This window comes from Hylobates moloch, unplaced genomic scaffold, assembly GCF_009828535.3.
Source record: "Hylobates moloch isolate HMO894 unplaced genomic scaffold, HMol_V3 SCAFFOLD_14, whole genome shotgun sequence".
Taxonomy (NCBI): Eukaryota; Metazoa; Chordata; class Mammalia; order Primates; family Hylobatidae; genus Hylobates; species Hylobates moloch.
In genome coordinates, this window is record NW_026652289.1 from 60,500,012 (window position 1) to 60,513,239 (window position 13,228).

General features: G+C 53.8%; 1 protein-coding gene across 4 annotated transcripts in view; it reads left to right on the forward strand.

Annotated features, from left to right (window-relative positions):
- Positions 1 to 13,188, forward strand: part of CLN6 (CLN6 transmembrane ER protein) — a 62,884-nt gene extending 49,696 nt beyond the window's left edge. For 3 of the 4 annotated variants that reach the window (XM_058427860.1, XM_032175712.3, XM_032175711.2), the window contains 5 exons: positions 4,384 to 4,482; positions 6,782 to 6,970; positions 7,329 to 7,384; positions 8,891 to 9,013; positions 10,243 to 13,188. In XM_058427860.1, coding sequence (XP_058283843.1) covers positions 4,384 to 4,482; positions 6,782 to 6,970; positions 7,329 to 7,384; positions 8,891 to 9,013; positions 10,243 to 10,513 — 738 coding nt within the window. In that variant the 3' untranslated portion in view covers positions 10,514 to 13,188. The remainder of the gene's footprint in view (positions 1 to 4,383; positions 4,483 to 6,781; positions 6,971 to 7,328; positions 7,385 to 8,890; positions 9,014 to 10,242) is intronic. The other variant, XM_032175713.2, reaches the window with a different exon arrangement.
- Positions 13,189 to 13,228: the final 40 nt, after the last annotated feature.

Below are 13,228 nucleotides of genomic sequence, written 5' to 3' on the forward strand. Positions count from 1 at the left end.
TGAGGACACTTAGTGTGACTTGAATTTGCTGAGTGACCTTAGACAAATCACTTCTCCTTTATCTCCCAGTAAACTGAGAGAATAGGCCTGGATGCCTTCATATCCTTAGCTCTATGACTTGGCCCGTCAGGCAACTGCCAGCAAGTGGGGGGCCTGAAGAGTCATACGGTGCCCTGACTCTCATGGGGGAAATGGTGGTCCTGAACAGTCATACTGTAATACTGTAACCCCCTCTGGCCCGTGTCTGGAAGCAGGTGAACCAGGTTGAACCAAATCACCAAGACAAAGCGGTATGGGAAAGGAAGTGGAGCACCCCACCCCCACCCCCGTCTCCCCTGTCCTTCTCCATTACCTTGGGATAGTATTATTTTTTCTGGAATTGAAGCGCGTAGGCTGATTTTGCATATTATATATGACTGTGAGCCATGGGTAATTTTTAGTGCCATCCAGTGAAACCATCCCCTGCCCTCCAAGGCTACTTCATCCTTTAGTATCCAGTGGTGGCCTCCACAGAAGAGATTAATGCTGGGAGGGCACCAGTGCCCCTTGCTTGTAGTGGGAGGATGGATGATAGATAGATAGATAGATAGATAGATAGATAGACAGACAGACAGATAATTGACAGATGATAGATAATAAATAGACGAATGTGAAGAAAATTAAGTGAGGTATCACCAGGTATCAAGTCATTATTTGGTAGTGGGGGCACAGTGTAACTATTCATGGCCTCCAGACCCCTCCCACCCAACTTGCTGGCAGTTGCCTGACGGGCCACAGTCATAGAGCCAAAAGATATGAAGGCATCCAGGCCTATTCTCTCAGTTTACTGGAAGATAAACGGGAAGTGACTTTTGGAAGGTCACTCAACAAATTCAAGTGTAAAAATAACAATCTCCAGTGCTGAAACTGGCACTTTGTACATGCGAGTGATCATGCAAATTAGCAAAGCCCGTTTGGGGCCGGGCATGATGGCTCATGCCTATAATCCTAGCACTTTGGGAAGATGAGATGGGAAGATGACTTGAGTCCAGGAGTTTGAGACCAGTCAGGGCAATATAATGAGACCCTGTCTCTACAAAAGATTTGTAAATTAGCTGGGTGTGGTGATGTGCACTTGTAGTCCCAGCTACTGAGAGCTGAGCTGGGAAGATCTCCTGAGCCTGGGAAGTCGAGGCTGCAGTGAGCCATGATCACACCACTGCACTCCAGCCTGGGTGACACAGTGAGACCCTGTCTCAAGAAACAAACAAAAAGCAAAGCCTTTTTGGAAAGCAGTAATAATTCATAAGTAACAGCTTGGCAAGATTAGTACTTAGAATAGTGCCTAACACAGTAAGTGTTTAATGCACTTTTATTGAATGAATAATAATGAGAGCAAAGTTAGAATAGCGGCTAACATCGAATGCTTACTCTGTTCTAAGCTCTTTATATGTTTCAGTCTATTTAATTCTCATATCAACGCTATTGCTAATCTCTATTTTATAGATGAGGAAACTTGAGGAGAGAGAGAATTGAGGCAAGCCCAGCGGCCAGCATCTGCCCAGGCATTCTGACCCCAGAGCCCCTTCCTGATGAGGTTGAATTCTCTGTCACATAAATATCCAGAACCCTAATATATTCATCCCTGCTGACCCAGTAATACCCTTCCAAGAATCTGCCTGTAGGGATATAATCATCAAGAAGACAGCAGTTTCCTCTAACTCAAAGATGTTCATTGCAGTGGTGTTTATGATAGCCAAACCTTAGAAGTGACTTGAGTGTCCAGCATTAGGGACTGGGTAAATCAGTTTTGCTATGTCCATTATAGAGAATGTTTCCTGGCCATTAAGCAGAAATTATGGATACTATAGAGCAACCTGGAATATTTATGGAGAAAAAAGGTTCCTAAATGACATGCAGACTGACTAATTGCAAGTCAATAACGAGCTTGTCTACCTGGTATCAAAGACCTGATGGGCATAAAGAAAAGCTGTCCTGGCAGTGCTGTCAGGGAGTGACAGTGGGTGCTGGTTCTCCTTCCTGCAGACTTTTTGAAGGTTGCCTTTAAATGTGGAAAAATAAGAGGAATTGAGCCAAGAGTTGGGGCAACTGGTTGGGTTTGTGGGTGACCTAGGGCAAGTCACTGTCCTGGGCTTCATTTCTCTCTCCAAGAAGACTGGTTGGACTGGCTGCTCTGAACCTTCTAGCATGAAGGAACCACATACTGGGAGCCAAAGAAGCTGCCCATCAAACTGGTGCTAGAGAGAGATGAGGCCAGGAGTGGGCTCGTGGCTCCTCTCACTCACTAGGACCCTGCTTCTACTGGCATAACAGGGTCTCCTATTGGGCAAATCACTTCCCCCATCCCGCTCAGAGCTTCTGTGACCACTGTAACCCTAAGTAGGACTTGGTAGAGAGTAGACATTTGAAAAGCTCATGTATACGCTAGAGATTTTCATCAAATGTATGCATAATAGTCGCAAATTTGTTAAAACATTTACAAGTTATAAAAGTAACATGTCATAGATGTAACATAGTTGTAACATAAAGAAGTGTTAGACTTTCCCTACCCCTTTCCTGTCCCACTGCTGACAGTTTGGGGAACACCCCTTTCACTCTTTTGTCTGCTTATACAAACATATATACATCCTTTTCTCTTCTAACCATACTGAGATTTTGCTTTATACTTTATTTTGCAACCTGCTTATTTTCCTTTAGAATATATCATATGGTGGGCATGGTGGCATGTAATTCCAGCACTTTGGGAGGCCAAGGCAGGAGGATCGCCTGAGGCCAGTCCTGGCAACATAGCAAGACCCTGCTTTTACAGATAATTTAAAAATTAATGGGGCTTGGTGCCTGACACCTGTAATCCCAGCACTTTGGGAGGTCGAGGTGGGAGGATTGCTTGAGCCCAGGAGTTTGTGACCAGCCTGGTCAACATAAGGAGACCTCATCTCAATAAAAGAAAAAAGAAAAAAAAACAGAATATATTATAGATCTCTCTCCATGTCAGTACATATAAGGTGTCATTTCTGTTAATGGCTACTTAACCTTCCATGGTAAGAAGTACTATCAGGGATTCAACTGGTCCTGTTTGATTGAAGAGTCAGCCTATTTCTGATGTTTTGCTATCACAGAGTATTTTAGCAAGTATGTATATGATGTAGGTAGAGAGACAGATATACACATGCACGCTGAGTAAGAGAGAGAGGGAGAGAGAGATTGAGATTGCTGCATTCTGTGAGTTTTATTTCTGCAGGTTTAGTTTATCCAATATGGCATTTCTGTGTTAAAAGAGATAACCATCTAAATCCTTCCTTGAAACTTGTGGGCATTACGTGTGTTTTCTTTTTTTTTTTTGAGACGGTGTCTTGCTCTGTCACCCAGGCTGGAGTGCAGTGGCGCAATCTCCGCTCACTGCAAGCTCCGCCTCCTGGGTTCACGCCATTCTCCTGCCTCAGCCTCTCCGAGTAGCTGGGACTACAGGCGCCCGCCACCACGCCCGGCTAATTTTTTGTATTTTTAGTAGAGACGGGGTTTCACCATGGTCTCAATCTCCTGACCTCGTGATCCGCCCGCCTCGGCCTCCCAAAGTGCTGGGATTACAAGCGTGAGCCACCGCGCCCGGCCTATTACGTGTGTTTTCAATCAACAGATACTAGGAGTACAGTTTGGGGGTTGTGAAATGCTTTGACCCTGCATAGGGGTTTTCATGCTGGCCTGGACAAGGCCAGGGCTCAGAAGAGAGAGCACTCCAGAAGGAGGAACTGCCCCGGCCTGCCTTCCTCTCTCTGGGAAGGTAGGGAAGGAAGAGTTGAAGCTACTTTGTAGAGCATTCTCATTTTCTCCTTTGTCTCCTAATGTATACTTTGAACCTGGTTTGGAAGCAGTCCCTCCACACCAGGGCCTAGCACTCAGGAGACTGATCTTGGAGTGCCAGAACCTGAAGGGTCCAAGTAGGCCCTCTGGGCCACCTCTCTTGTATTATAGATGGGGAAACTGAGGCCCAGAGAAGGGAAGGATTAGCCCAGGGTCACCCAGCAAGTTGGTGCCACAACGGAGTCCCTGAGAAGCCTACCAACTCCCAAGCTGGCATCAGGGTCATTTATTTGGTATCTGCTGGGTGAGGGGCACAGGGTCAGGCCTTGCCTGGAATTGCATCTGCTCTGTGTCTGGGGACAAGTCTGTTACCTCCTCTGGGACTCAGCTTTCCTGTCTGGATAAACCTTTGTCCCAGGGCTGCCAAGAAGGTCCAGCGATCACAGAAAGAATTAAGTGTACATGATGGGGGTAGGGGGTGAAAGGAGTGGGGGTGGGCGGCATTAGGGGCAGACTCCCTTGAGGCCTGAGGGCCGTGTGGGGCTGTGCCCAGGTGAGCCCATTCTTCCATTTGCTCCCCAGCTGGTATTCCCTCTTGAATGGTTTCCACTCAACAAGCCCAGTGTTGGGGACTACTTCCACATGGCCTACAACGTCATCACGCCCTTTCTCTTGCTCAAGGTACTGTCCCAGGGCCCCCACTCTCTCCTGTCATCCCCATTCTTTGCACATGTGGCAGGAAGGTGATGCTAAGCCCTGTGTCCTGACTCAAGCACGCTCCTGCCTGTTGCTGGGGGGTGAAGGCTGTGACAGAGCAGCATGTCCAGGGCCTGGGGCCCAGGGGAGGCGGAGCTGCCGGTGGCCTGGAGGGATGGAAAATATGCCCCAAGGAAGGGCTTTTGATTTGAGCCTCAGCCTGGCGTGCCAGCGGGGGAAGCAGAGAGGTGTTCAGGTAGAAGGACCTAAAAACAAGGCTGTGCTTGGGAAACCATAAAACATTTGGGGAGGCTGAGGCAGAAGTGACTGGGGGTCCAGGGAGAGGTCAGGGACCCACTGGGAAGAGAGGAAGAAGCCAGGTGGCAGGAGAGGCAACAGCAGCAGCTGAACTCCATCCTCTGCCCTGGAGAGCCCTGAGATGTCACTGGGAGCACGAGCAGGAACTGCTGGCTTTGCACTTTGCCAAGTAAGGGCTTTAAAACTACTATAGGTTGAGCATCCCTAATCCAAAAATCTGAAATCTGAAATGCTCCAAAGGAGTCTGACATTTTTTAAGCACTGGCATGATACTATAAGTAGAAAACTCGGCCGGGCACAGTGGCTCGAGCCTGTAATCCCAGCACTTTGGGAGGGAGGCCGAGGCAGGCGGATCACCTGATGTCGAGTTCGAGACCAGCCTGGCCAACATGGTGAAACTCCGTCTCTACTAAAAATACAAAAAAAAAGTAGTCGGGCATGCTGGCAGGCACCTGGAGTCCCAGCTACTCGGGAGGCTGAGGCAGGAGAATCACTTGAACCCGGGAGGTAGAGGTTGCAGTGAGCCAAGATCACGCCATTGCACTCCAGACTGGGCAAGAGAGACTCCATCTCAAAAAAAAGAAAAAGAAAAAAAACACAAAAAACTTAGGGCTGGCATGGTGGCTTACGCTTGTAATCCCAGCACTCTGGGAGCCCAAGGCAGGCAGATCACTTGAGGTCAGGAGTTCGAGACCAGCCTGGCCAACACGGCGAAACCTCATCTCCATTAAAAATACAAACAAGTTAGCCAGGCGCGGTGGTGGGCGCCTGCAGTCCCAGCTACTTGGGAGGCTGAGGCAGGAGAATCACTTGAATCCAGGAGGTGGAGGTTGTGGTGTGCCGAGATTCCACCACTGCACTCCAGCCTGGGTGATGGAGCAAGACTCCGCCTCAAAAAAAGAGAAAATTCTACACATACGTACTTAACACAAACTTTGTTTCATGTACAAAATTATTTAAAATGTTATATAAAATTACCTTCAGGCTGTGTGTGTAAGGTATATATGAAAGATAAATGAATTTTTCCAGGCATGATGGCTCACACCTGTAATCTCATACTTTGGGAGGCTGATAATCGGAGGATTGCTTGAGCCCAGGAGTTTGAGACCAGCCTGGGCAACATAGTGAGACCCTATCTCTACAAAAAATTTAAAAATTAGCTGGGCATAATGATGCACACCTGTAGTCCCAGCTACTCTGGGGGCTGAGGTGGGAGGATCTCTTGAGCCACTGTACTCCAGCCTGAGTGACAGTGAGACCCTGTCTCAAAGAAAAATGAAAGAAATGAATTTCACGTTTAGACTTGCATATGCATTCCCGAGATATCTCATTGTGTATATGCAAATATTCCAAAATCTGAAATCTGAAACATTTCAGATAAGGGATGCTCAGCCTGTATCACCATTTACTATCACCATCATTTTATATTGAAGAAAAATATTTCAAATCTCCAGTAGTAGGAGGGGTATAATCTCAGAACTCCGGTGTGTTTTCAGTTGAACAGTGGCATTTCAAAAGCACCTGCCCCCATCCCTGACATTTTCTTCATGTTTGCTGGGACCACTCAGAAATCAGAAGGTGCCTTCAGCAGACTGGGCCAGCCACCCAGGGACAAAGCCAGGGACAGTGGGAGGGCTGGGCCTGAGCCTGGACTCCTGCACTGAAGGCTGGGCTGTCCCCTCCAGCATACAGCTCATGCGTGACTTTGGGAAAGGAGTTGGGCCCTCTGGTCTTTTTGCTCCCTGGGTAAAGTCAGCGGGGGGTGCTGCTCCCGTCCCTCCTGGGTTCATAGGGGTCACGGGAGGATCTGGAGGCTGGGCTGGCCTGCTAAAGGGACCAGCCACTTTTTGGAGTGACATTCCAGCTGGAAGCATCCATCCCACCCCAGGTGTGAGGGGGGAAGCAGAGGGTGTCACATACTGTGACAGAGGTGGGGTCATGCTGCCAACCTCACTCTGAACCCCAGCTCATCGAGCGGTCCCCCCGCACCCTGCCACGCTCCATCACCTATGTGAGCATCATCATCTTCATCATGGGTGCCAGCATCCACCTGGTGGGCGACTCTGTCAACCACCGCCTGCTCTTCAGTGGCTACCAGCACCACCTGTCTGTCCGTGAGAACCCCATCATCAAGAATCTCAAGCCGGAGACGCTGGTGAGGCCACCTCCTGCTCCCTGCCTGTAAGCCCTAGGAGCACAGTCTGTCCTGGGAGGCTGAAGAAATGGCCCCCACCCCTCGCCGCACCTGTCCTTCCACCAAAGGCATTCTGCTAGGTGAGGGCACCGTCGCCTGCGCCAAGCTAGGATGCTCAAGTGTTTTTAGGAAGTGGTGCACAGACTGGCTCCCACCTGGGCCCCTGTAACAGAGGGCGAGGCCCCAGCTAGGGAATAAGGCAGTGGGGGAAGCCTGGGACTGGGAGAAGGGTGGTCAGAGGGGATGCCTGGGGCCCCAGCACCTCCCTGGACTGACATCGACATCCCCCCTGACTCTGCCCTGCCCGTGTCTCCCTCAGATCGACTCCTTTGAGCTGCTCTACTATTATGATGAGTACCTGGGTCACTGCATGTGGTGAGTAATGGGCCCATCTGTTTATCCTAGGGGCCCCGACCACCGGCTAGCTCTGTCACCAACCTCAGGGACACACTGAGCAAGGCTGTCTGGGCTGCAGGTCTCCATGTGTTCAGTCTCATCCCCTGTAAAGGTGCTGTGAGCTCAACCTCCAGTGAGGTTGTCCCCGAGGTTGCCCGGGAGGCCCAGCTGCTGTCCGGGGCTCTGGGCCCCGGCTTCCGGCCAGCATCCCCCCAGCATCGCCGCCCCCGCCTAGCCCTCAGTGCCCGCAGCGGCCAGCAGAGGGCAGCAAGCGGCTTTGGTCCTCCCTCGCCAAGCCTGAGCCCTGAGGGTGGGGGAGGAGGATGCGTCCCTGATAAACAACGCCCAGATGGTGATGCGGGGAGGTGGGGGCAGAGCCAGGGACCCCCACCGTGTCGGGCCTGCTCTTTGGGAGTGGAGGAAGCTGCGGGGAGCCAGCTGGATCAGGCTGGGGAGGGGCGTGCTGTTTGCGCTCCCCGCTCTTCACAACTCCCAGAGGGGCACCTTTTCCTACCTACCCCGCCCCTGCAGTCGGGGGAGGCCTCAGAAATGTGGCCTCAGCCTCAGGAGATCCCAGGCCCAGGCTGGGAGGCTTCATCTGTTCCAACCTCCCATCTTACCCAGGAGAAACTGAGGCCAGAGGGAGGAGGGCTCCGTAGGCTGCAGCTGGGAGGTGAGGGCCAGCCCTGGACCCGGCTCACTCCTGAGTTGGTGCTCACGGCACACGCAGCCTGCACGGGCGTTTCCGGGGTGTTTCGGGCCCTGCGATGTCAATCCTGCTCAGCTGGTCCAGGGTCCCTGGACAGGCCTCCTTCCATCTTTCCCTGGCCTTTGCCAAAGCCTCTTCCCACAGAAGGTTGGGGAAGGGCGGAGGGGCTAGGAACAGAGAGCTGAAGCCCCAGCAGGAAACGGGTGTGGGTGAGAAGAGGCAGGCAGGTATACCGGTGAAAGCACAGGTGGGAGAAAGGGAGCCAGTGTGTGGAGAGGGGAGAGGGTGGTATTTTGGGGTGAGGTGTCTGAGGTGGGGGTGGGGCTGTGTGCTGAGTGTGGGTGAAGCGCTTCACAGAGGGGCCCCCGCAGGTACTGTTCTCTTTTTTGACATGTGGCCCCCCATCCTCAGCCCGGGAGATGCCTCTGTCTCCAGGCTAGTGTGGGGCTAGTGTGGGGCTGGGCTGCTGGTGTCTGCGGTGCATGAGACAGACAACCCCCCAGACACCCCCTTACCCCCACGGAGTGAGTGAGGTGCCCTGGGCGGTGTGGATGCCTCTGGGCCTCTGACTCACGCGTGCCTTGCCTTCCTGTTTCTGTCCCACCTTTGATGCCCAGCACAGGCAAGGGCGAGTGGAGAGGAGCTCCTGTCACCCAGGCTAGGCGTTTTGTAAACCATGACGTGGCACTCCACGGGACCCTGTGGGAGCGGGTGCAGAGGTGGTGGGGAAGAGGGCCGCTGAGCAGGCCTCTAAGACGCTGGCCTTCCTGTCACAGGTACATCCCCTTCTTCCTCATCCTCTTCATGTACTTCAGTGGCTGCTTTACTGCCTCTAAAGCTGAGAGCTTGATGCCAGGGCCTGCCCTGCTCCTGGTGGCGCCCAGTGGCCTGTATTACTGGTGAGTGGACATCAGCATGGGGGCAGAGGCAGGGGCACCGAGTGAGCCACGGCAGCAACATTCCGCACTTGCCCATGGATCTGCTGTATGGCCCCGGGGAGACTGGCCCTCTCTGAGCCCCTGCTTCCTCTTGTATCTGGTGGGGACTGTGACAATGCCCTGTGGTGGCCTCTTTGTTTCCATGAAGTCCAGGCCTGGGTGTGGCAGGGAGGTGGGAGGAGAGGGCGAGGTTGCACATTCTCTCTCGATCCTCAAGCCCCTCTCGCTCTGTGCCCCATCTCAAGAACCCCAGTGTTGCCCTGGGGCCGGTAAAATCCACCTCCAACACCAAGCCCTGTGGTGGGCTGCGGTTTCCGCCTCTGAAATGGGGATGATGGTACCTGCCTGTCTGCCTCTCAGATGATAAGGATGCTGAGGAGAGAGAGGGGCTCTGTCAAATGTAAAGCACTATGGCGAGGCCAAAGACACACTGGGGCGTTTCATGGCGTAGGGGCTCCTGGCCTGGGGTCTTTGCTCCCTCAGGCTCTCTCTTCTTCCCATCGCAGAGGACTTAGGTCTCAGCCAGCCTCCTAGCCTTCCTCTGTCACTTCTGCCCTGGAGACAGGTCACCCTGGGATTGTGGGTATCATAGGAAGGACAGAGTGGGGGCAGGACTGGGCCCTTCTCTGATGGGAGGCCTCCCTCAGAATGCAAAGGGCCTCCTTTCCTGGGCCAGCTCTAGATCCCTTCCCCGGCCTGTCCCCTGTGTGGCTGAGATGGCCCACTGGGGCTCATCTGTATGCTTTCTGGGGATTAAAAAGAAAGGGTGGCAGCTACAGTGAGCGGGAAAGATGTTAGGGGAGCGCTTCCTGCTGATTCTTACCCTGGCGTCCTGCCGCCGGGGTAGCTGCCGTCGTAGTGGCAATTGTTTGTTGCTTTCTCGTCTAGTCAGTTTTTGTTGTGTGGAAGTATAAACTTAATGTGACCAGAGAAGCCAGAAATACACATTTGTAGGTATTCTGTTATTTAAATATTGTCAACAAACTCAACATTTAAAAAACAGTAACTATACCAGCTAAATCAATATGCTGCCCATGGGCAGTGGCTTAGAGCGGCGTAGTTCACTGAGCCCTGGCACCAGAGGACTCTTCTGCCTGCCTGGAGGGCAGCCCGGCTGTCGCACACAGGAGGGATGCCAGGCAGGACGGGGTTGCCACGGCAGCTGCCTCACTCACCCCTGGTCTTTCCAGGTACCTGGTCACCGAGGGCCAGATCTTCATCCTCTTCATCTTCACTTTCTTCGCCATGCTGGCCCTCATCCTGCACCAGAAGCGCAAGCGCCTCTTCCTGGACAGCAACGGCCTCTTCCTCTTCTCCTCCTTCGCACTGACCCTCTTGCTTGTGGCGCTCTGGGTCGCCTGGCTGTGGAATGACCCTGTTCTCAGGAAGAAGTACCCGGGTGTCATCTACGTCCCTGAGCCCTGGGCTTTCTACACCCTTCACGTCAGCAGTCAGCACTGAGTCCCTGGCACCAGGCTCTGGCGCTCTGCTGGGTGGGAGGTGGGCCATAGAGGGTATCTGAATACAGGAGTGGGGGGGGGGTGTGGGTGTGTAACCAGAGACTGAGAGCATGAGTGGGGTCTGCCTCGTGTGTGTGGATTCGTGTGTGTCTGGATACATGCGTGTGTGTGCGCATAGATTTGTGTGTGTGTCGTGTGTGTGTCTTGTGTGTGTGTGTCTTGTATATGTGTGTCTTGTATATGTGTGTGCAGAGTGCATCATTTTCAGACTCTACTATTTCCGTCAAGTTTCTGTTTGATTTGGATCATCTCAGGATCGGATTCTGTTTTAGAGAGTGTTTCTGGGCCAGGATCCGGGCCCCTGCCCTCCTCTGTACCTGACTACTCTCTCCCTACTCAGGGCTGGTCAGTTCTTCCTGGACATCTTCTGGTAGCCGTGCAGGAGAGGGCTGGGTGGGGCAGAGGCCAGGAGGGGATCTGGTGTGTCGCCCACCTACCACCTGGCTCATCCCTCAGGTCCCCCCTGACCCTACATTACATAGGTTACATCCGCCTCCTGTGGCTGCTGAGCAAAGCACTTCTCCTTTTGGGGCCTCATTTGCACTAGATGGGCCTGTGGTCCCAAAGTAGGTCAATAGGTTGGGGTTGCTGACACCCCTTGGGGGCAGCTTTGGGACAGATGAGTGGCTCTGTCCTGTCACTGCCCTCTCCCTGCCTGGGGGCTATGTGCACTCCAGACTCCACCGAGACTCAGGCCCATGAGGTGTGGAGCCAGCCTGGCCCCCAGGAGCCGGAGGCACCGCCCACTCCCCTGGCATTCCAGCTCTCCAGGCGACCCTCCTCTACCCAAAGCTCTGTCCCCCTGCTTCCACTCCAGAAGAACTGTGGCACGCGCTTCGCGCTTCGGGCAGCCTAGCCACAGGCTTTGAGTGCCTGCATTCCTGGGGGCTGGGGGTGGGGTGCCAAAGGCCCTGAGCAAAAGCTGGAGCTCCTCTCATCAAAGCCTGTACAAGGTGCTGGGCCCAGAGGCTTTGCCTTGACAGAGTGGCCCAGGGTTTCGAGGGAGGAGGAACCTCCCCCTACCTAGGACCCTTCCCATGGGGGATCTACAGAGTCGGGGACAGAAGGGAAGGGACCCACAGGAAGTCACGGTGGTGCCCAGGGATGTGTCAGCCCCCAGCTACGGGGACCTGGGATTCAAGAATGAAGTAAACACAGTCACAGCCCCAAGTGGTGTTGGAGGTGTGTTTTGTCTTTTCTCCCTTTCGTGCTGAGGTGTAGCACACACGGTGTGTCCTACAGCATGGTGAGTTGCTGTATCATGAACTCTCACGCAGCCATTTCCCCATGCTGGTGTTTTCCATCTGTGGGTCACCGCCAGGAGACACCTACATGCATAAGGAGGGAGTTGGCCGGGGCACCCCAGCACACACTGGCCTAACTCCAAGGAGGCACCTCATCTCTCCTGGAGCCCCTTCCCACAGGCAGGGGGATTCAGAGGGAGCGTGCTGGCCTGGCCACCTTCAGGCTTCCAGAGTCCCAAGTGACTTTCCTTGACGTCCTTCTCTCCATCCTCTGCAGAGGCAGCCTTCCCTCTTCTTGCCCTGGGGATCGGGAGGGGGAGCCTCAAACTCTGACAAGGAGGAGTCAGAGTCCCCAGCTAAAATTCTCTGGGTCTAGAAACAGGTGTAAAGAGGTGACTCCGGGGATGTGATTTGGGGGAAAAGCACACTTTCCACACAGAGGCGGTCAGGAAAGGAGCGGGGAGGGGAGAGTGGGGCACAGGCAGCCCCTCCTGTCCATGTGCCTGTGTGCAAAGTGGCACGATGCCCCCCTTCCTATGGGCAGTGCAGCCCCTGGCCAGCAACCACTCGCACCTGGGCTGGGGGCCCTTGTGTAGGGCACACCTGTGCGGCCACGCCTACTTGTAGAGCCTCATAGACTCAGCTGTGGACAAAAGCCTCACGCCCCAAACAGGGAAATGGGATCTCAAGGGGAAGAAGCCGGGGAAGCCTCGCACCCTGCCCCCATTTCCTCCTATGTGGGAGAGGGGAGCAGCACGAACTCCTGAAGACTTGGGAGCGTCAGCAGCTTCTGCGGAAGGGGTGGGGCTGAGGGTGGAGAGAGGAAGGGAAGGAAGAAAAGGGGAGCCTTCCTGGCCAGGGTAACCGGCACTAAGAGGCCTCACTCCAAGCCCCCGAGGAGCCTGCAGTGGGGCTGGAAACCCGGCCCAGGCCCCTCCACCACCCTTAAAGTCCTCAGAAGGTGGGAACTGAACTGGCACAGGCTGGGAACCGGCTGTGCCCTGGCCACTTGGTTTTGCCAGCTGCCCTGTAATTCAGCTGGTGAGGAAACTGAGGCGCAGACTGAGGTAGAATGACTCGCCAGTCACTCAGCAAGTCAGCAGACGGGGAGCACTGAATCCCAGCCTGAGAGCACCGAAGCTTGTGTCCCTGCAATACCGAGCCCCAAGCCTGTGGGCCCCAGTGCCCATCTCTGAGTTGGGCCGTCTTGGAAGGGTTCCCTTCCTCCTACAAGATGGTGTGTGAGGAGCCTTCAATACGACACAGGGCGTAAAGTGCCCAACTCTAGTAGGGGCTTGATGGCGTCCCCGCCGAGTCCCAGGAGAGAGAGAGAAGACCCCTTCCTGGAGTCCAGGGCTCCCAGGAAGAAACACTGGCATTTGTCCCTTTGCTTCGGCTTCTGGAGGCAGAGA